The 22,754-nt window shown below is 43.0% G+C and overlaps 1 protein-coding gene across 13 annotated transcripts in view; it reads right to left on the bottom strand.

Annotated features, from left to right (window-relative positions):
- Nucleotides 1-22,754, bottom strand: part of CHD9 (chromodomain helicase DNA binding protein 9) — a 218,551-nt gene that overhangs the window by 118,907 nt on the left and 76,890 nt on the right. For all 13 annotated transcript variants that reach the window (XM_075940258.1, XM_075940265.1, XM_075940262.1 and 10 more), the window contains 2 exons: nucleotides 22,059-22,170; nucleotides 4,247-4,393 (listed from right to left, as the gene is read on the bottom strand). In XM_075940258.1, coding sequence (XP_075796373.1) covers nucleotides 4,247-4,393; nucleotides 22,059-22,170 — 259 coding nt within the window. The remainder of the gene's footprint in view (nucleotides 1-4,246; nucleotides 4,394-22,058; nucleotides 22,171-22,754) is intronic.

Raw genomic sequence — 22,754 nt, 5'->3', positions numbered from 1 at the left:
AGTCCCACCCAGATATTCATTTCTGCTATTATCCCTTCTGATACTCCAAATTACTTTCTTTTTAACAGCTCAGTTTTAACTAAAAAAAAACCTCTTTCCACAAAAAATGCCCGTCCATAGTTACACTGGTCTGAAGTGCCTCCTGGACAAATTCCCTCTATATTTCCATTGCTCTAAAGATCTGGATAGGCAAAGTGCTTGGCACAGTGACAGGTCTTCTGAATCATCAGAGCTAGAAACACACCTCTTCTCAGCACTGTACCAGAGCATCATGTTTGTAAGTCAGATGCAGCCTTTGCGATGGCCTTTCTACAGTCTGTACTAGATAGCCTTGCTCAGCACCTGGCCCCTTCTTATGTAAACTTCCCAAGAGCCATCTTAAATAGAGTAGCTTTAGGGACAGTTACTCAAAGGAGAGACTATTTATTTGTACAGTACCTGGAATTCTTTTAGATGTTTTGTTCCTACAAGTACTCTATTACCTTTCCCCCTTGCTTTATTGAGTTCTTGAATTAGGCTGAATTTTGCAGTGAAGGAACAGGAACAGCAGTGGGTCTACTCTGCCTTATGTGCCCTTGGATTGGAACAATTACTCAAATAACATTGAAGTCCTGACAGAAAGCCCACTGAAATCAATGAGATATTTCCATTGGCTTCAATGGGCAACAGATAAAGCCCTCATTAAGCCATGCTGCCAAACACGCAGGGAAAGAGAGGTAGCAGTATTTCATCACTTTGAATGTGGAAACAGCTGATATCTTTGCAGCTTACTAAATAGCACTTGAACAGGAAAGGTAACTTATCCTTGTCAGATTGTTTCTATAGCAAGATTTTTAAAGAGTGAGATGTAAAGTTTAACTGTTATAGTAAACATATATGCCATTTTCCTTAACAGCCTGCTCTTGGTATCTGAAAAGGATCTTTACATGGACAGTAGAAACATTGAGGGGGGAAATTATTAAGATGCTAATCCTCTCCAATCAATCAGTGTGCAAAGCAGTGCTGTTTTGCCAACTCTGCAAAGATTGTGAAGTAGAAAACAAAGACCAAAAGGAACAAAAACAAAGTAGAAATGGAAGAAGTTAAAAAAGGTGTCAAACACAGCAAGGGAAAGAAAAGGAAGAAAGAAGGCAAAAAAAGATATAAAAACTGAAAAAAGGTGGGAGATGGGCAGAAGTTTGTGGGTGTGTGCAATTTATAAAAAAAGAAAAAATGCAAAAGGAAAAATGTCTTCCAATTCCCCCAATTAACAAAAAAAATTACATATCTTAAGTCTTAAATTATTATACACAAAACACAAATACATATACAAAATAACTCTTTTAAAAGAAAGTTAAGGTTGCAAAGTCTACCACTCAGAAGTTCAGTAAGATCAGAACTAAGCTTCCCAGTGCAGCTATAATTCTGCCACTCTTGAATAAATGCATCCTAATACAATGTTCATCACATAGTACATTTTTTTTCGTGCAACACCTTTTAAATGTGTGATGGGTTGGTTATGTTTTGAGCAAAAACACAAAAATTCACTACTGTGGTATCAGATCACCCACTACATGGGTCCCGAGGACAATTGGAATTGGCAGGAAATGAAGGCTAGGAATAAATGGTTAGTATTTACACAGAGAATAGTAAATAATGTGGTCCCCCAAGAATATATATTGGGATCTATGTCAGGGGTGGGTAATAATTTTTGGTGGGGGGGGGGGGCACTCCAAGATTTTGGAAAGTGGTCAAGACTTGCACTTTTCTGTAGAGGGGGTGCAGGGTCTTGGTTGGAGGTTAGGTGCAAAAGGGTGCACGGGGTAAGGGACTGGGGTACAGGAGATGGCGTGGGGTCTGAGAGGGAGTTTGGGTGAAGGAGGGGGTTGTGACCTGGGTCGGGGGATTGGGGTGTAGGGCCAGGGAGGGAGTGTGGGTACAGGAGAAGATTCTGGCCTGGAGGAGGGCGGTACAGGGCATGAGAGGGAGTTGTCACCTGGGGCAGCGGGTGTAGAGGGTTTGGATGGCGATCTGGGGGAGGGAGTTGGGGTGCCAGAGGCAGGTGCTGGCTGGAAGGAGTTTACCTAAGTGTCTCCTGGCCAGCAAGCTGGGCTCCCTGCCTGTTGCAGCCCTAGCCACTTGAAAATACAGGCTGCTCCCTTCACGTGGCTCTCAACATGGGGATGGGGGAGAGGCTTGCTGCCCCAGTCTTTCAGGCCAATCTCTCAGCTCCGATTGGCTGGCTGTTTCCAGCCAATAGGAGCTAAGAAATTGGCTGAGGTCAGTTCTTACTGGCCAGTTATTTTTGGCCAATAGGAGCTGAGAATTGGGCTGGGGGCGGAGAGATCGCACGAAGCTTCCGCCTCCCTGCAGAGCATACAGTCACAGGGACTGGGTTTTAAACCATGGGTCCCAGCAGGGTAGTCCAAGGGCCAGATCCTGTGGCTTGGTGGGCCGGATCCAGCCCCTGGGCTGTATTTTGCCCAGCCCTGATCTATGCTGTTCAACATCTTCATAAATGATCTAGAAAAAGAGGTGAACAGGGAAACAGCAAAATATGCAATGATACACAATTATTCAAGAAAGTTAAGTCTAACGCTGACTGCAAAGAGTTACAAAAGTTTCTCATTAAACTGGCTAATTAAATGACAGATGAAATTCAGCGTTGCTAAGTGCAAAGTAGTGCACATTGGAAAAATAATTCCCATTATACACAAAATTAGTAGTCTAAATTAGCTGCTATCACTCAAGACAGACTTTGGAGTCTTTGTGGATACTGTCTGAAAACAAACTATTCAGCGTGCATTAGAAGTTAAAAAAAAACACTAAGAGACTGTTAGGAACCATTAGAAAAGGAATAGATAAACAGACGGGGTAGATAAAATGAAGAAATTCACAATAAAACAAAAATATCATAAAACTACTATATAAATACATGGTACTAGGAACGTCAACGTGTAGATGACGACATAATTAACCAATAAGCCCGAGTTTAGCAGTTAATCCTTTCAACTATGTGCGTTCCCCCCCCCCCACCACCGCCTCTCTGTCAGAGGCAGCGATAGAGAGGCAGCCGTGTGGAGGGAGAGGGGAGCAGGTGGGAGCAGATATGTGCAGGGTGCTGGCTTTTAAGCCAACTCTCCATGTGCACCAGTTCCGTGAACTCACCTGCTCCCCCCCCCCCCATTGCTGCCTCCGACAGAAGTAATGGGGGGGATGGGCTTGGGGGGGGGGGGGACGACAAGCTGAAGCTGGTGCTCTGTGGTGCTGCCTGCCCCCCCATGTTGTTGCCTCTATTGGGGCAGTAGTGTGGGAAGGGAGAGAAGGGGGCAGGGGAGGTGCCATGAAGCAGCCTTTATCTGTGGTGAGCCTGGAGGTCATGACCCAACAGGTTCAGAAACCCTGGCCCAGGCTGTACCATTCTTCCATCTGCTCCTGTCCATTGCCCAAATATGTTCCTGTTTCCTTTCTTTCATCCCTGTACATGTCCATCAATGGACTACTCTTGTCCCCAATAATACTAAACTCCCTGAATTCAAGCAAGTTGGCTTCTTCTGTCTCCTCTTTGCTCCAAAAAGGGAAGTATTGAGCTAACAAGAGACAGTCTATTTATTTTCACCTCTGGTGTCACAATCACAGCAGACAACAGACAGAAGGAGCAACTGCAGTAAAAATCTAGGTCAGCTCTGGGCTGGAATATGGCAGTTCTGTGGACATGGAGCATGCTTGGTGGACATGAAATGCCCAGAGAATTTTGCTGCCATTTTCTAACAAACCTTTTGGAGCAGGTAGAACTGGTAATTTATAGAGACTTAGAATTTGGCTAAATTGGGTTTGATTTTCAGAAGAACAGATAAAGTCCTTTCTCTGACCCTAGAATACACCACTTACCATATTTCAAATCCCTGGTGAAAATCATGAGGTGCCACAACTTCTCAATGAAACAAATGCAATAATTTAATATCATTGGCAAAACAATGTAATTCTCTCTAAGCCCATTTTCAATAATGGATTAACTGTTTTTGGTGCAGCTTTCAAAAACAAAACAAACACACACACACAAAACAAAACAGTATTTGTGTTACAGAGACCAGAGAGCTGAAGGGGACAATAACTGTGTGGAACCTGGGCAACTGCAGTACTGCATAATTACTGGCTAACTGACCTGTGTCAGCCAAGTAAGGCTTACAAAATGAGCTTTACTCATGCTACTACTGAAGTTAGTTGGAAGACTCACTATTACACATAGTTGTGGATTTTTACTTACCACAAATAATTGTAAGGGTTGTTCAGCAGGCAAAGGAGCAGAACTCTTTTTGATTTTCACCGAAACTTTAGCCTCTTCCTCTGACTGTTTTCCTTCTCCTTCTTCAGCATACTTTTTTCTTTTAACTTGACGATTTGATCTTCTCTTCTGCAATACAGTAATATCAAAATAATATTTTATTGACAATTTTAGCAAGAACTGCTTATATTGAATATTTTTCAGAAATAGTAATTCAGCCATACTATATATTATAGAAAATTTAGTGAGTGATAATGCTGATATTTTTTTCTTTAAATTTAACATAACTGTATAAACAACAAGAGAATGGGCCATATTTGGATCTACAAATATTCTTAATGCTTCTTTATATATAACAAAACATCAAACTGGACAAGTGGCTTTGTCTGTTTTTATAGCTCAGAAACAAAACCGGAGTAACATTTTCTAGGTATCTAGAAACAAAATTCAAGTAAGACGCACATTGTTTCATGAATGCACTGTGTTGGATAAGTATTTCCTGAGATTAGTTATCAGTGGTTCACAGCCATACTGGAAGGGTATAACAAATGGGGTTCCTCAGGAATCAGTTTTGTTCAGTATCTTCATCAACAATTTATAAGTGTACTTTCTATGCCATTATCTAAAGTTTCACACATACAAAATGGGAAATGACTGTCCAACAAGGAGTACTGCAGAAAGGGATCTAGGGGGTCACAGTGGACCACAAGTTAAATACGAGTCAACAGTGTAACACTGTTGCAAAAAAGGCAAACATCATTCTTGGATGTATTAATAGGAGTGTTGCAAGCAAGACATGAGAAGTAATCTTCCACTCTGTGATGATTAGGACTGAACTGGAGTACTGTGTACAGTTCTGGATGTAAAAATTCAGGAAAGATGTGGACAAATTGGAGAAGTTTCAGAGAAGAGCAACAACAAGACAAGAAGCAATGGGCTTAAACTGCAGCAAGGATTTAGGTTTGACATAAGGAAAAACTTCCTGACTGTCAGGGTATTAAACACTTGAATAAATTGCCTAAGGGGTTTATGGAAGTTCCATCATTGGAGATTTTTAAGAGCAAGTTAGACAAGCACCTGTCAGGAATGGTTTAGAGTTGCTTAGTCCTGCCAAGAATACAACGAACTGGATTCTACCTCTTGAGATTCCTTCCAGTTCTAATATTCTATGTTTTTGTCCACTTTAGTAATTTAATAAGAATAAATATGAGACTACATGAGTGCTATTACTCTATTTAAACCAATAACCCATAAACTGAAGATTTATGTGTGTTTAAGTAGCTCCTCTATTAAATAAATGTATTTTTTGTATAAAACATGAAGATTCTCAGAAATTGAGAGGGAATATACATATTAGATCATGCCACGGATAAAGCAGATGTGTATGATTTTTTCCATTATTATTTATTTTATAACAGGCATGTTATCCATTCCACTACCATTTCTATTTTTCTAGATCAGGGCTGGGCAATAATTTTTGATGGGGGGCAACTCCAAGATTTTGGTAAGATATCAAGGACTGCACTTTTCTATGGAGGGAGTGCAGGGTCCAAGATGGAGGTTGGGTTCTGACGGGATCTCAGGATATGGGTGTGAGGTGCAGGAGAGGGTGTGGAGTCTGAGAGGGAGTTTGGGTGAAGGTGGCTGTGTAAGTCTGGGAGACAATTGTGACCGAGGGGGAGATGCAGAAGGTTTGGGTGGTGACCTAGGGCAGGGAGTTGGGGAGAAATAAGGAGTGTGGTGCCAGATTCAGGTTCTGGCCCAGAAGTGCTTAGCTAGGCAGCTCCTGGCCAGCAGCCCAGTGGGATGCTCAGGCATACTCCCTACCTGCCACAGCCCCAGATTGTTCAAAAGCAGCTAGCTACTCCATGTTGTTCTCTGCGCTGCACACCGGAAGGTGGGAGGTGACTTTGCATGCTGCCTCCTCCCCTAGCACAGTAGCTCGGCTCCCATTGGCAGCCAGCTGCTTCAAGTGGTCTGGGGCATCTCAACGCCTATGGGTCCCGATGGTACTGGTCAGACTGAAAGGCTTGGCAGGCCACATCTGGCCCACCTCTGCTCTAAATCATTTCCTTTGAAAGGCTAATTTAGCATAATGGACCTCATTTTGGGAAACAGTACACAATTTTCAGCTTGTCTCTTTACTCTTTTTACAATCTCATCACCACACTCTACTACCCTCATCAATTTCTCATTTTGGTGTTATAACTTTCAAATACTTGCAGAGTTTACACATTTAGCCACATTTGTGTATTTAACCATTTTAAACTTTATTGATAATACTTCTCTACAGTCCTTTAATTATTTTGATAAGCAGATAACTGACAGGAGACTGGATAAACAAAGGGAATACTGATTAATATAACCGATTAACACAAAATCTGACAACAATGCATCTGAAAACACTGATCTGTTTAAGAAAAATCATTTATTTGGATCAACACACCAGCAAGAGTATCGCAATAAACCAGCTGCTATTAATAAAATCATATTAGACTGAGCTTGAGAGCAAAGAAACTGAATCACATGTATTTACTCTGAATGAAGTAGTAAGATGTTACTCTAATTAAAAAGCAAGCAAACCTGGAGGGTGGAGGTGGACTTGCTCTACACTAAGTCTGGCAAATGCCAACAGCTTCTGCAGAACTTTCATTATTGCAAACAGAAAACTAGCCAGAGTATAAGCTACTGATGTGCAAGGTCCAGCCCACCAAGCCTTTTGATACGACCCATAGCCCACCCTGCTGAGACCCGTAGGCTGCTCAAAACAGCTGGTGGCTCCCCCTCCGCCAGGAGCATGTGGTACCTAGAGGGAGCTGCCAGCTGTTTTAAAAAGTGAGGCCTGCCCCAGGCAAAAGGGCCGGGGGGAGGGGGGAGCGGAAGAGACTTAACATGCTCTTCTGTGCCCGGGTCCCAATTGGCCTGGGGGGGCAGGCGAACGTCCAAAGTCTCTTCCCCCTGACTCCTGCCAGGGGCACACAGTACATAGAGGGAGCCACCTGCTGTTCAAAACAGCTGGCAATTCCTTCTAGGTGTCGTGTGCGCCTGTCAGGGGACCAGAGAGTTCGCATGCTCCACCATCCCAAGCCTTGTTCCCAGCTGCAATGATTGGCTTGTGGGTGTGCAGCATGCCAAGTCTATCCCCCCTTTGCCGCCCCGGGACACGGGATCTTGAGTGGCACAAGGAGGGAACCTCTTTGAGCAGCCTGGGGCTGCAGTAGGAGGAAGCCTGTTGGGCTGCTGGCCAGGAGTGACCTACGGTAAGTGACTCCCAGCCAGAGCCTGCCTCCAGCACCTCAACCCCTGCCTCCTGCACCCCAGCCCCTCCCACTTTACAACTCCCTACCCCAGGTCACCATCCTCCCCTGCCCTAGGTCATCACCCAAATCCTCTGCACACGCATCCCACCCTACGTGAGAATTCCCTCCCAGATGCTGCACACACATTCCTTCCCTCCATCAAAATTCACTCCTGTACCCCTACTCCCTCTCAGACCCTGCACCCCAATCTCCTGCCCCAGGTCACAACCTCCTACTTCACTCAAACTCCTGCTCAGACTCTACACCCTCTCCTGCAACCCAATCCCTATCCCAAGTTTCTATGGAGAAGTGCGGTCTTTGATCACTTTCCAAAATCTTGGAGTCCCCCCCGCAATCAAAAATCATTGCCCACCACTGGTCTAACCTAAGCCTACATTGCCACTTTACAGCGCTGCAACATTCTCCCACCCTCCAGAGCAGCTAGTTACATTGCAGTACAGCACCAGTGTAAATGGGCTCCCAGCACGGTTAGCAATTTCCTCATATATGTGGTTTACATAGAGCACTGCAGACCTCTCTCACAGCACCTCTGCCATGGTCACACATTCACTTTCAAGTGCTGCCATGGCTGCACTTTAATTTTAGAAGTGTAGACAAAGCCCTACTCTGTTATCCAAAACATTAAAGCTGGAAGCAGGTGTTGGAGCAATTAATTAAGCAAAATGAGGTGTACAATAGTCCTAGACCCATTTCTGAACTGGGCAAGAAGCTCTTATCTATTGTAAGGGTTTTGTATAGAGTCCATAAGCATATTCAAAGTAAAGTGCAATGAGATCTCCTGTGGACTCTCTGGAATCTTTTATAACTAGTAAAATGAGAAGAACAATGTTTTGCTTGAACTTAATTTACATTATGAGTAGAGAGGATAAATTTTGGATGGGTTGGGAAGATGGTTTAAATATCTGATTATGCCAGAAATGGTCTCTCAAGAGATGGATGGTGTGCACAGTGAGGGTATGTCTACACTACCACCCTAATTCGAACTAGGGTGATTAATGTAGTCAATCGAAGTTGCATTTGCATCTTGCCGGGTGCCGCCATTTTTAAATCCCCGGTAGTTCGGACTCCGTGCCCGTGGCTACAGGCGGCACGGAGTAGGTAGTTCGAATTAGGCTTTCTACTCCACGAGGAGTAACGGTAGTTCGAATTAGAAAGCCTAATTCGAACTACCTACTCCGTGCCGCGTGTAGCCGCGGGCACGGAGTCCGAACTACCGGGGATTTAAAAATGGCGGCGCCTGGCAAGATGCAAATGAAGCCCGGGATATTTAAATCCCGGGCTTCATTTGCAACTTCGATTGACTACATTAACCACCCTAGTTCGAACTAGGGTGGTAGCGTACACATACCCTGAGAAAGCTGAACTCCAAATGATGGTAATTCCTTTGAGAGTTTGTTCCATAGCATGAAGGCCTCAAATAAAAATACTGTATCTCTTGCGCTGACATTTTTGTTCTGGGTTTTGTGAGCTGCCTTACCCTGGAGACACACAAACATCCTCACAGAACTAACAGATGAAGATGTAGAGATAGAGCAGTGTCCTAATCCAACAAAGGACTTGAAGATAAGTTTGAAGGCCTTGAACTGAAACAGAAGTAGAGTCTGCGGTGGGTGTATACAAAGAGAATGCCTACAAGTGACAGCTACTGCCCAGAGGCTAAAACAAATAATAAAAATTCCCCTGAGAAGGATTTAGGGATAACACCCTATTGGGAATCCCAGGCACTTCCTGCTTCTCAACAAGTAAAGTTATGAGGGTTGGCTTTTCATTTAACTGAGCCCTTAGACAACTGAACATAGGCAACAACAACAAACACAATTCAAGAAACGAAACACCAAGATCTATAATAAAACTGAAAAGAAAAATAATGACATACCAAGAGGAAAAAGATATTGCAAAGATTAGATAAATTGTATTTTTTTTCAATAATCAATGTGATCAACAATGTTGCTATCAAATACAGTACACAATAAATAGTATATAATGTTCTATTCCTTATATTGTTCAGAAAGCAGCTAGCGTGGAAGGATGGCAGCATAGTACCTTTTCATCCTGACTTAGGGTGTTCAAAAAACTTTTAAAGACCAGACTATAACATACATTTTTGTGATTATATTAAAGGTATTCTAGCAGGATATGTGAAGATGAACATTATACAATAAAAAAGAATATAATCATCAGAGACTTTGTTTTATAGACAGAGCACAGAAACATAAATAATTATGCACAAGCCTATCAGAATGGTACAGTCTGTCTATATCTTATGCACCAAGAAACCATAAATTTACAGATATCCAAATGCTACATCATTGATTATATATTTTAGACAATTTGCCTGTTTGATTGAGAACTCCTTCCATATACTAAGAGCTAGGACCACCAAATTCAGTATACAGCTTTCTGTTATTGTAACTTAAAGCGATGTAAGTGTTTGTTTACGTGAATGAAATGGGATGTGCTTAGAATGTGACTGCTTCTCAAAAAAACAAACAGAAAACCAAAAGTACAATCCTCACAATTGACATAACTGAGCAAATGTTGAAAGAGACTGAACCAAGATGAACCAGTAAAATAAACCTTATAGAAAAGAGATAAAAATGGAGAAATTTGGAGTAGTGCTCTGTTTGGCACTACCAAGCAATGGTGGGTAAATCTCCTAGTAATAAGTGAGCTCTTAAAGGAAAGCATTTCAGGAGAAAATGTAGGCAGTCATGGAAAAAATGTCAGCTTATTAGAAAGAAAAAAGAAATTGTAGGGGGATATGAAGAGGACAGAAGGTCAACCATTCAGTCAGACATATTTCAAACCCTAGAAAACTTGCCATGTAAAGGAGCAGGTGAAGGCAAAATCAACTGCTGAATAAATACAAACCACAGTTGATGAGAGTAAAGGATAAAGAGATAAGAAAAGGAAAGTGAAAGGATATATAAGAAACAAACAAAAAAACTGATTAAAAACAGAGATCTTGGAAATATTAGACTGAATTTAACAAAATTTCATCCAGTTTATTATATTTTTTTAAAGCAACATTATAGATGGGTCACAGGGAGCATTTTAGGGAGACAGTTTCCTAAAATATGATTAGGAGCAGTGTGCTTTTCAGAAACAAATCATCTCTGAAATAGATGGACTGAGCAATGCATGTACAAAATTAAGACAGACCGATGATTTAAAACTCATTTAAAAAAAATCATGCACATTTTAGTTTATGTGGTGCCCAGTAGAGAAGACAATACATTTAATAGAAAAGCCAGCTGAGGAACTCTACATGCCAACTGAATTAAAAATGATCCACAAAGCCATCCCAGAATATAAAAAGAAGAAATATCTGGAAGATAAGGTGGTAGGTAACAGCCAGCATGGATGTCTAAAGAACAAATCAAGTCAAACCAATCGGATAGCTTTCTCTGATAGGATAATAAGTCTTATGGATAAGGGAGAAGCGCTAGACGTGGTATACCTAAACTACAGTAAAGCATCTGATATGGTCTCCCATGACCTTCTTATCAATAAACTAAGAAAATACAACCTAGATGGGGCTACTCTAAGGTGGATGCATAACTGACTGGATAACCATTTTCAGAGAGTAGTTATTAATGGTTCACAGTCATGCTGGAAGGCCATAACAAGTGGGGTTCCACAGGGGTCTGTTTTGGGACCGGTTCTATTCAATATCTTCATCAACAATTCAGACAATGGCATAGAGAGCACACTTATTAAGTTTGCAGATGATAGGAAGCTGGGAGGAGTTGCAAGTGCTTTGGAGGATAGGGTCATAGTTCAAAATGATCTGGACAAACTGGAGAAATAGTTTGAGGTAAACAGGATGAAGTTTAATAAGGACAAATGCAAAGTATTCCTCTTCTCATAAAGAACAGGAAGCGACTGTCTAGGAGGGAATCATAGTGGCCCACAAGCTAAATATGAGTCAACAGTGTGATGCTGTTGCAAAAAAAGCAAACATGATTCTGGGATACTTTAACAGAACGGTTGTGAGCAAGACATGAGAAGTCATTCTTCTACTCTACTCTGCACTGATTAGGCCTCAGTTGGAGTACTATGTCTAGTTCTGGGCACTACATTTCTGGAAAGATTTGGAGAAGGTCCAGAGAAGAGCAATAAAAATTATTAAAAGTCTAGAAAATGCGACCTGTGAGGGAAGATGGAAAGAACTGGGTTTGTTTAGCTTAGAAAAGAGAAGAATGATAGGGAACGTGATAGCAGTTTTCAAGTATCTAAAAAGGGTGTTACAAGGAGGAGGGAGAAAATGTTTTCTCCTTGGCCTTTGAGGATAGGGCTTAAAGCAATGGGCTTAAACTGCAGTATGGGAGGTTTAGGTTGGACATTAGGAAAAACTTCCTGTCAGGATGATTAAACATTGGAATAAATTGCTTAGGTAGGTTGTGAAATCTCCATCACTGGCAATATTTAAGAGCAGGTTGGATAGACATCTATCAGAAATTATGTAGATGGTTCTTGGTCCTACTGTGAGGGCAGGGGACTGGATCTGATGTCCTCTTGAGGTCCCTTCCAGTTCTAGTATTCTATCAATTCCATTTCTATTGGTTTGGAGTAGAAATGGCATTCTTCTTCTGCTGATTCCCATAAGCCACAAAGAATCCTAAACTCCTTGTGTAAGATTTTCAAAACTTCCTCAGCAATTTAGGGTGTAAGTTCTGTTCAAAGTAACTTAGGATCTTGTAAACATCACTCCTCTTCATCTTAACCAAACAAAATATTATCCAAAGCAATGTGACTACAGTTTATAGAGATTAGCTACTCTTACGCTCCAACTGGTGCAGGAGTTTGTCCTTCAACTGACGCATGAAGAGGCATGTAATTCAGCAGCAACAGAGTTATCAGCCTTCAGAAGACATTCAAAAGAGGTGCCTCTCAGTTCCACAGTGCATGGCATTTAACAGGCTCAAAATTACCATACCATTATACATAAACCTAGCAGTACAGCTACACTATGAGTTTGGATCTTGAAATGTAATTGTCATACTGCATCTTCATGGATATTACATCAACTATAATAAGCTAAGGTAGTTCACCACTAGTACTACAAAAATTGAAATAGAAAGACTTCAGTGAAGTGTGGTCATTCCAAATGGAACTATACCAAAACATGTCAGTGGAAACCTCATACAGAAATAAATGCAGAGATCACTGGTTAAAAGAATACTTTCCATTCAACGAGTACAGTGACATTTCAAGAAAAGTCTGCAGTTAGTTAGGCATCACAAGAAATATCACTGAATCGTGGGAAATAACTCAGTTACTTAGTCTCTCTTGAGAATCAGGGTCTCCTATGCACTGCACAGCATCTCAAAAAAAAAAAAAAAATCTAACACACTCCCAGAAACAACATTACAAGTAAACATTTTTGAGATACAGCAGAACAATATTCTCTGTACAGAACTTTGTAAGGAGTCCGCTTTTCTATCTGTGCTATGTTTTGGGAGGAAAGTTCTTTTAGTAGTTACTGCAATGTTCTTAAGGCTGAATGGAGGAAAAGACAGTTACCTGTTCCGTAACACGTGTTTTTCAGGTGTGGTGCTCATGTCCAGTCAACAAAGGTGTGTGCGCGCCTGCAACAGAGGGAAGGAGGGTGGGAGGTTTAACGGACATGAGCAACACGTCTCAAAGAACATCAGTTACAGAACAGGTAACCATCTTTTCTTCTTCGAGCGATTGCTCATGTCCTTTCAACATAGGTGTATATGGAAGTGGGCAGGAGTTACGAAAACGCAGACCGCAAAACAACCTTGCCAAATGTGGTATCCTCCCTGACCTGCTGCATGATGACATAATGAGACGTGAAGGTATGGACCGACGACCATGTCGCCATCCTACAGATGTCCTGGATCGGGACGTGTGTGAGATAATCTCACAAAGAAGCTAGAGTCCTAGTGGAGTGGGCCCTAATCAACTCTAAAGGCCAACTCTGGTGGCCTCTCCCCCACCAACTCAAAGCATATGTGGATGCACAAAGTAATCCATTTACACAATCAATCATTAGGAGAAGATAGGGGAACCCCTCCCATGCGCCGCATATGCTATAAACAGCTGCATAAAGTTGCAAAAGACCCGTGTCCTCTCCAGGTAAAAAGCCAGCGCCCGATGCACATCCAGCATGTGGAGGTGCCTCTCCTCATTGTTCACATGAGATATGGGCTAGAACACATGCAGAAAAATGTACTGGTCCACACAGAAGGCAGAAACCACCTTGAGGAGAAAAGCCGGGTGCAGCTGCAGCTGGATCTTGTCCGGTAAACGGAGGTTCTGATGTCAACCGAGGTAATGGCAATCAGGAAGGCCACCGTGAAGGAGAGTAGCAACAGAGAGCACATACCTAACGGCTCGAATAGGGGACCTATGAGCCTTGCCAGGACCAGGTTCAGGTCCCACCGAGGAAGAGAATCCCTCATCTTGGGACAGAGTTGCTCCAAACACCTTAGGAACTGAGAAATGACCCCATGGGAGACTACTGAGCGACCATGCAGCGGTGGATGAAAAGCAGAGATGGCTGCCAAGTAGACCTTGATGGTGGCCAACACCAGACTCTGCTGCTTCAGGGACAGTAAGTAGTCCAGGATCTCTTGAAGGGTGGCTTTGGCTGGAACCACCTGCCATTGCTGCACCCACATGGAGAAATGGGTCCATTTAGCCGTGTACGTAGATCACATCAAGGGATTACAACTTTCAAGGAGGACCCGCTTCATGTCACATGAACATGCCAGCTCCTGCGAGTTCAACCATGGATGAACCACGCCATCAGGTGAAACGAGCTGAGAAGCAGGTGGAGCAAACGACCTTAGTCCTGGGAGAGCCTTAGTCCTAGGTCTGGCCTCAGCGGCAGCCTCCTATACATACAGGGCACCAGGTTCATCAGCATCCTGAACCAGGACTGGGGAGGCTAGGCCAGCGCGATGAGGAAAACTGTTGTTCTGTCCCTCTTGACCTTTTGCAGGACCCTGCTGATGAGGAGAAATGGAGGCAAGGCATAAAGGAGACCTTCCGACCTTTTGTGCAGAAATGCATCTTTGTCACTCATTGTGAAGAGATCTACTGCGGCAGGTGTGGGGAAGTTCAGGCCCCCTTGCCTAGATCCAGCCCTTGTGGCTTGGGGCTCCCCCCAAGCATTGGGAGCCTGCACTGGCACTCCAGGCCTCCTGCTGTCCCACTGCAGGGCTACAGCACACAAAATCTACTTGCCTAGGTGCTCTAGGTTGTTGTGTATGAGGGGTTTGTGGGGGTGTCTTTCTCCTCAGTCAGGGGCCACATCAGTTAATGTTTGTTTTTGCTTCTCACTTGGGTGTGGCCCCAACTGATTTTTTGTGGGTCAGCAGCACCCAACCCAAAAAAGGATCCCCACCCCTGTACTGGGGATAACCCCAGTCTTGGAAGGGGTAGGCAATAACCTCAGGGAGGACAGCCCACTCATGGTGAAAGGAGAACTCTCTGCTGAGACGATTTACAATTGCATTTTGGACCCCTGGAATGTGATAGGTTTCCATTGTGATGCAGTGCACACTGCAAAACTCCTAGAGTCCTCATTGCCTCTACGCAGAGCTCTGGAGACCAGACCCTCTTTGTCTCTTTATGTAGTACATGATGGCTGTGTTGTCCATGAGTACACACACCACTCCACCCTTTCTAAAGGGGACTACGTACCGTGGGTGCAAAGGGACCTCATGTGAGCTCCTCAAACGTAGTCCGATGTGTGGTTGAGGATGGTATGTCACACCCAACATAACCTAGGCTGGGTGTGTCCTCCAGTCCAGGATGGACAGGACCCAGGGTGGCAACATCACCATCTGCTCCAAGGAATGCTTTGCAGGAGCATAAACAGAGGCCAACCACAACTGGAGGAGCCTCATCCTAAGCCTGGCCAGTGGCACAACATATGTGCAAGCCGCCATATGGCCCAGGATCTACAAACCCACTCACACTTGTAATCACGGGGGCGAGCATGAGCTGATGAATGAGGGCCAAGAGCGCTTTGAATCTCTCTTGGGGTGGGGGGAGCAAGGCTTTGGCTATTGTGGAGTCCAGGACTGCTCCTATGAACTCTATCCTCTGGGTGGGCACCAAGATGGATTTCTTTTCGTTTAATCAGAAGCCCAGGCCACTGGCACATGAACAGAACATAAGAACATAAGAATGGCCGTACTGGGTCAGACCAAAGGTCCTTCTAGCCCAGTATCCTGTCTGCCGACAGCGGCCAACACCAGATGCCCCAGAGAGGGTGGACCGAAGACAATGATCAAGCGATTTGTCTCCTGCCATCTCTCTCCAGCCTCTGACAAACAGAGGCCAAGGACACCATTTTATCCCCTGGCTAATAGCCTTTTATGGATCTAACCTCCATGAAATTATCTAGCTTCTCTTTAAACTCTATTATAGTCCTAGCCTTCACAGCCTCCTCTGGCAAGGAGTTCCACAGGTTGACTACATGCTGTGTGAAGAAGAACTTTCTTTTATTCGTTTTAAACCTGCTACCCATTAATTTCATTTGGTGTCCTCTAGTTCTTCTATTTAGGGAACTAATAAATAACTTTTCTTTATCGGCCCTCTCCGCACCACTCATGATTTTATAGACCTCTATCATATCCCCCTCAGTCTCCTCCTTTCTAAACTGAAAAGTCCCAGTCGCTTTAACCTCTCCTCATATGGTACCCGTTCCAAACCCCTCATCATTGTAGTTGTCCTTTTCTGAACTCTTTCCAAGGCCAAAATATCTTTTTTGAGGTGAGGAGACCACATCTGTACACAGTATTCAAGATATGGGTTTACCATAGTTTTATACAGAGGCAGTAAGATATTCTGGGTCTTATTTTCTATCCCTTTCCTAATAATTCCTAGCATCCTATTTGCCTTTTTGACCGCCGCTGCACACTGCGTGGAAGTTTTCAGAGAACTGTCCACGATAACTCCAAGATCTCTTTCCTGACTTGTCGTAGCCAAATTAGCCCCCATCATACTGTACGTATAGTTGGGGTTATTTTTCCCGATGTGCATTATTTTACACTTATCCACATTAAATTTCATTTGCCCAATCACTCAGTTTGGTGAGATCTTCTTGGAGTCCCTCACAGTCTGCTTCTGTCTTGACTATCCTAAACAGTTTTGTATCATCTGCAAACTTTACTACCTCACTGCTTACCCCTTTCTCCAGATCATTTATGAATAAGTTGAAAAGGACTGGTCCCAGGACTGACCTTTGGGGGACACCACTCGTTACCCCTCTCCAATCTGAAAATTTACCATTTATTCCTACCCTTTGTTTCCTGTCTTTTAACCAGTTCTCAATCCAAGAAAGGACCTTCCCTCTTATCCCATGGCTATGTAATTTACACAAGAGCTTTTGGTGAGGGACCTTGTCAAAGGCTTTCTGAAAATCCAAGTATACTATATCTACTGGATCCCCCTTATCCGCATGTTTGTTAACCCCTTCAAAGAACTCTAACAGATTAGTAAGACAGGATTTCCCTTTACAGAAACCATGTTGACTTTTGTCCAACAAATTATGTTCTTTTACATGCTTCACAATTTTATTCTTTCCTATTGTTTCGACTAATTTGCCCGGTACTGAAGTTAGACTTACCGGTCTGTAATTTCCAGGATCGCCTCTAGAGCCCTTTTTAAATATTGGTGTCACATTGGCTACCTTCCAGTTCATGAGGCAGCGGACATCGGGCTGACCTTCCATTGGCTCATCAAAGGGCAGTCTAAATCATCCAGGTAAAGATTTACGTGAACGCCCGGATGTCTCAAGTATGTCATCACCATGGACATACATTTGGTAAAAACCATATGGGCCATAGACAGTACAAAGAGCAAGACCACAAATTGGAAGTGCTTCCTTGCAACTACAAATCTCAGAAATCGCTTGTGGCCCTCAATGATGGCGAATTAGAAGCATGTATCTTTGAGGTCGAGGGCACCATATCAGTCCCTGGAATCCAGTTCGGGAATAGTAGTGGCCAGGGAGACTATATAGAACGTGAAGCGGGCCAGATACTTGTTGAGGCCTTGAAGGTCCATTATAGGCCATAAGCCCCCCTTCATCTTGGGAATAAGGATGTAGCGAGAGTAGAAACCTTTGGTCTCTAATTCTGGTGACACTCTCTCCACCGTTCCCACCTGGAGCAGCTGGAAAAGCTCCTGTTTGAGGAGCTACTCGTGAGAGGGGTCCCTGAAGAGGGATGGGGCGGGGAGTGGAAAGGTGGTGTAGATGAGAGCTGGAAGGGGGAAGCCATGTTGGATGGTGGCCATGGCCCAACAGTCTGATGTAATTTCCCTCTATACTGGGATGACGGGACGTAGCCTGGCAAAGAATAGGAGGGCAGATTACCCGGGAGTCCGGTATATCATCCTCAGCTGCACTTTCAAAAGGAACGCTTGCCCTGGCACTTTGTGTGGCTGGTCGACTGTTGGCCAGATGAGGTGTGGCAGCCTTGAATTGTAATGCTGCCAAGGAACAGCTTTTTGCAGCTAAGGTTCAAGCACATAAACTTCTTAGGGAAGGTCAACCTGTTCTCATTGACAACATCAACAATTAGGGAATTCTGGAGGGGGTGGAAAAAGATATTCTGAGCCATTGGCAGGTGCACAGCATTTCTTGTCCATCTCTTGCAAGCTGGCAGGATAGTATCTGGTGTCTGCAATATTATCTGGGCTGGTTACTAAAGAACATCATTTCTAGTTAAGGCTATGTTGCCTTTGGGAGAAATTTTTAGGATATCTACCAGGGCGTTTTGATTTCTGGGACTCACATAAGAAGATTTATAAGGATTTGAGTATCACCTTCAAGAGCTCTTGGAAGACTCTGACATCAATTGCAAAGGGATGAGGGAAGAGGATCTATTTAGATGGCATTGCCTTTTCCACATCTTTTGAGGGTCCTCTTGAGGAAGGCAGCTTTGAGGTAACAGTGATTGCCCCTCTTGGCAGGTGATCTTTTGTGAAGATACCTACTAAAACTGTGGTGTTCAGCATGCTAGCCACATGTGGCTATTTGGCTGGTTGAGTAGCCACTACTATGGCTACAGCTTCAGAAATGGTTGGACACCACTGCACTAAAGAAATAGTCTGCTTGCAGGACCCTAGATTCCAGAAAGCCCATTGTGGTGAGGCCAAAGGGAAGGAGGAGGAGCCCTGAAAGTAATCCTTCTACAGAGGCTGTCAGAGGTTGTCAGCTCATTCGTCAATCAGTTGCTCCAATCTCTTTTTGATATTCCTCTGAGAACAGAGGTTGAAATGGGGTGAAATTTCTCTCATCTATCAAGTCACAGATAATTGCAGCTAGTTCTTCATGTCTGGGAGGCAGAAAAATGTCTCCCAGTAGAGAATTTCTAGAACCAAAGAAACACTCCTGACTTATACTTGTTAACTGGGAGGCCTAGTTAGAGCTCATCTGCACTCTGGGGAATTACTGCACCAGTATGTAAAATCTATCACAGAAAACTATCAACAAATAAGGGCATTTTTATTTACTATGATACAGTTTGTACCATAAAGATAAGCTGGGTTTAGTCCTAAGAATGGTCCTAAGAGTAGGAGGGAAAGGAAGTAGGCAGAAATAGCTAAAAGGGACTAGTAGATGGAAAACAGGATCAAGGTTAGTTGTTGACAGGATACCCCACATAGCTCTTATCATTCTCAGCCCTTGACCAAAATAGTACCCCAGTGGCTTATGAGGCAGACAGTCAGAAAAAAGAAAAATATGCTTCTTTTGTACGGCAGAGTAAACATTTAACTGCTAACAATTCCAGGTAGTTTAACACTTTCCTAGTTTGTTTGCCTTCTCCTATTCTTCTACTCAAGGGAAAATGTTGAAAATATTTCTAGCTAGTTCTCCTGCAGCATCAACAGGATAATTAGAGCTGAGTAAGCTCTGTTCTTTCTTGGATGAGAAAAGTTTGGTCTTTTCCTTGTATGACCTGTGGCTACCTTGTAGATATATTTCACCGTAGGGTGCTGAAGAAATCCTATCATGAATTCAGTGATAAAGGATTATCAAGAGGAGTGTACCTGTGTGTTCTACTTCTTTCTGGACTTGTCTTTCATTCCTGTGCAATTTGTGGACTTGCAGCAATTCAGTTAAGAGGATCAACTCACAGCAGGGAAGTTTTCAGGACAAACACATATAGCTTAGGCCAGTGGTCTCTAACCTTTTTAAGCACAAGATCACTTTTTCAATTTAAGTGCAATGTAAGATCTACCTCAAACCCAAATAACCTTGCCCCACTTCCTTCCTGACCCTTCTTTGAGGCCCTGCCCCTGCTCCACCCCTTCGCTGAGGCCTCACCCTGCTCACTCCATCACCCTTCCTTCCCCCATCCTCACTCACTTTCATTAGGCTGCGGTAGGAGGTTGGGGTGCAGGCTCTGGTCTTGGGCCAAGGAGTTTGGCGTGTGAGAGAGGCTCTGGGCTTAGCCCAGGGTGGGATCCAGGAGGCGTTTCAGGGTGCAAGCGCCGGGAAGGAGTTTGGGTACAGGGGACTCACATCTGGGACAGGAGGTTGGGTGCCGGAGGAGGTTCAGAGCTGGGATGGGGGTTCAGGAAGCAGGCTCTGGTTAGCAACCATTTGATAGATGGCTTCTGAGCGGTGTAGCAGTGGAGTTAAGGCAGGCTTACTCCTGCCCTGGCCCTGCACCACTCCTGAAAGCAGTGGGCATGTACAGCAATGGCTCCATGGCACCATTTACTGCCCCTCGTCTACAGGCACTGAGCCCACAGCTTCTATTGGCCACGGTTCCCCATTATTGATGTCTGAAGGCAAGGACAGCATGTGGAGAGCTCTTGCTCTACCTCTCACAGGGGCTACAGAGACATGCCTGCCATTTCCAGGAGCGGCAATTACCACAGGGATAATTACTCCAGCCACAACAGGTTAGGCATTTTAGAACTCACTGCTCAAATAATTAAATTTAAGCATGACAGAAAAATGAAAATTATGAAATGTACAGACCAGTCAAAAACCAAAAATAACACACTTTGCAAGCAGTAAAAGTAGTAACAACTCCCATGTATGTTTTGGGTTGGGAGATGAGAGGGAAGGATGGTGTGTGTTTGTGAGAATGACAGAGATTTGCATTGCCAAGCTCCCTCCATCCCCTTTTCTCTGTGTGGAACACCCTGACATCAGCACCCCCCTCTTTTCCCTCCCACAACCTACACAGCAAGCAGGAGGCTCCCGGGGGCAGCTCCAACACAGAGGGAAGGAGCAGTGTGACAGTGGGCGGAGGGAGGGGCAACTGAAGTGCCTGCTCTTGATAGATTCCTGACCAATCCAGTCAAGATCTCATGTCAGAGACTCCAAGATCTACCCGGTAGATCCCCATCTACTGGCTAGTGACCACTGGCTTAGGTAGAAGATCAATGCTTAGGATCCAAGAACATTCCAGGACAGAGTATTTTATATATTGTTTAACGTACACATGTGACTGACTCTTCTGTGACAATAATTAATGTTGACAGACCAAGAAAAGAAAAAGGCATTTAGTGTACACTAAAGAACTACAAATTAATAAAAACCACTATCACTACTTAGACTATTAAAATGTCTAAAAAGCTGGTAGAGAATTAATTTTATTTATAATAGATACTATTTAGAATAGTAGCACTTATCTTAATATTAAAACTAAAAAAAAGAAATCAGCAGTTCAACCTATGCCATCCTGTACAACAATTTTTTTCTTTATAATACAAATACTAGGGAGAATTTTCACCCAGATAAGGACTCATCAGCCTAGTACTACAGCATCAATGGTTTCATGAAAGCCTATATTGTTTTTTACTTCCTTATGTTGGGAAGTGTTTACTACTCTTCTTCAATGTGCCTTTAGAAGTGCTGCTCAGTTTGCAAAGTTTATAAGCAACATTAATAAACTTTAAATGATAATTATTTTATATCACTTTACATCCATAAATGTCAGAACAACCATATAGATCTAAATTTGGTGTTGTACATCTTGTAAAAAACTATAGGGTTTCTTTGTATTCCCAAGACGAAGCATGTTGAGGACTCACGATCCTTGGTCTCATCAAAAATTTTATGGCAATGTTTACTTTTTATTTTGTAATAACCTACTTATAAATCTAGAATAAATTAATTGTTATATTTATACAAATGTTTCTACACAAATATGTGAAAATTTAGACACAGTAAAACTAGAATCAGCATCTCAACACAGCTTAGTTATACACTTTTGCTGTAATGAGCAATTTCTCTCTTGTACAAGGAAGAGTATTTAAGTCATTGGTTTACAAACATTTGGTCTCAGTCTACTCATTTAAGAGCAGAAATCACAGTCAAACATCAATTTATGTAAACTCACTAGCAATTAAAAAACTATATTCACTAGTAAACATCACTAATGTAAAAATTAATATTTTGGAATTTAAAGCTATACTGGTGCAGAAAAATCTTCAAAAGGTAAAAAGAAAAAAATATTAATACTGACCTGAGAATCCTCATCTTTAAATGATCGCTGTGTAGTCAGCTTAGTATCAGACATTTCATCTGAAGATTCATTCTTTCGCTTCTGCTTTTTACCCAATGTGATTATAAGCTTGCTGTTTCAAAACAAAAATAAGAACAAAATTAACACTGTGCATATAGGTTTACGCATTATTGTACATTTTGTATTTAACGTCTAGGACACTGTCAAGGACAAAACAACTTTAATGTCATTACTCTTTTTACTACCGATACCATAGTTTCATCATGTCACAAACGAGAAGCAGACACACAGACCTAATTCTACACATTTTGCCATTGATTTCAGTGGGAGTGTAGCACTGGACTTTTTGTTATTACTAAGAACAAGGATGCAACTTTACAATAGCTAGCATTTGATATTCATCATCATCAACCATGGGCTCAACGCCCGTTGGTGTACCATACCTCCCACTTATTTCCTTCCATCTTTCCCTGTCCAGTGTGGAGTGGCTTAATTTCTGTAGACTAGCTCTGCACCAATCTACTATATAATCTACCCATTCTCTGTGGGGTCTGTCTCTCCTATTCAGACCATCCATTATGCCGAATACCAGGGTCTTAACTTTTCGCTCATTATTCATTCTGCAGATATGCCTGAATAGCTGTAACTTCCGTTGTAAACCTTCTGCAGTAGGTTCTCTTTCGGCTGTATCCTCCT

This window comes from Pelodiscus sinensis, chromosome 12, assembly GCF_049634645.1.
Source record: "Pelodiscus sinensis isolate JC-2024 chromosome 12, ASM4963464v1, whole genome shotgun sequence".
Lineage (NCBI taxonomy): Eukaryota > Metazoa > Chordata > Testudines > Trionychidae > Pelodiscus > Pelodiscus sinensis.
The sequence above is the reverse complement of the archived record's forward strand: the minus strand, read 5'-3'. Positions and strand labels throughout refer to the sequence as shown.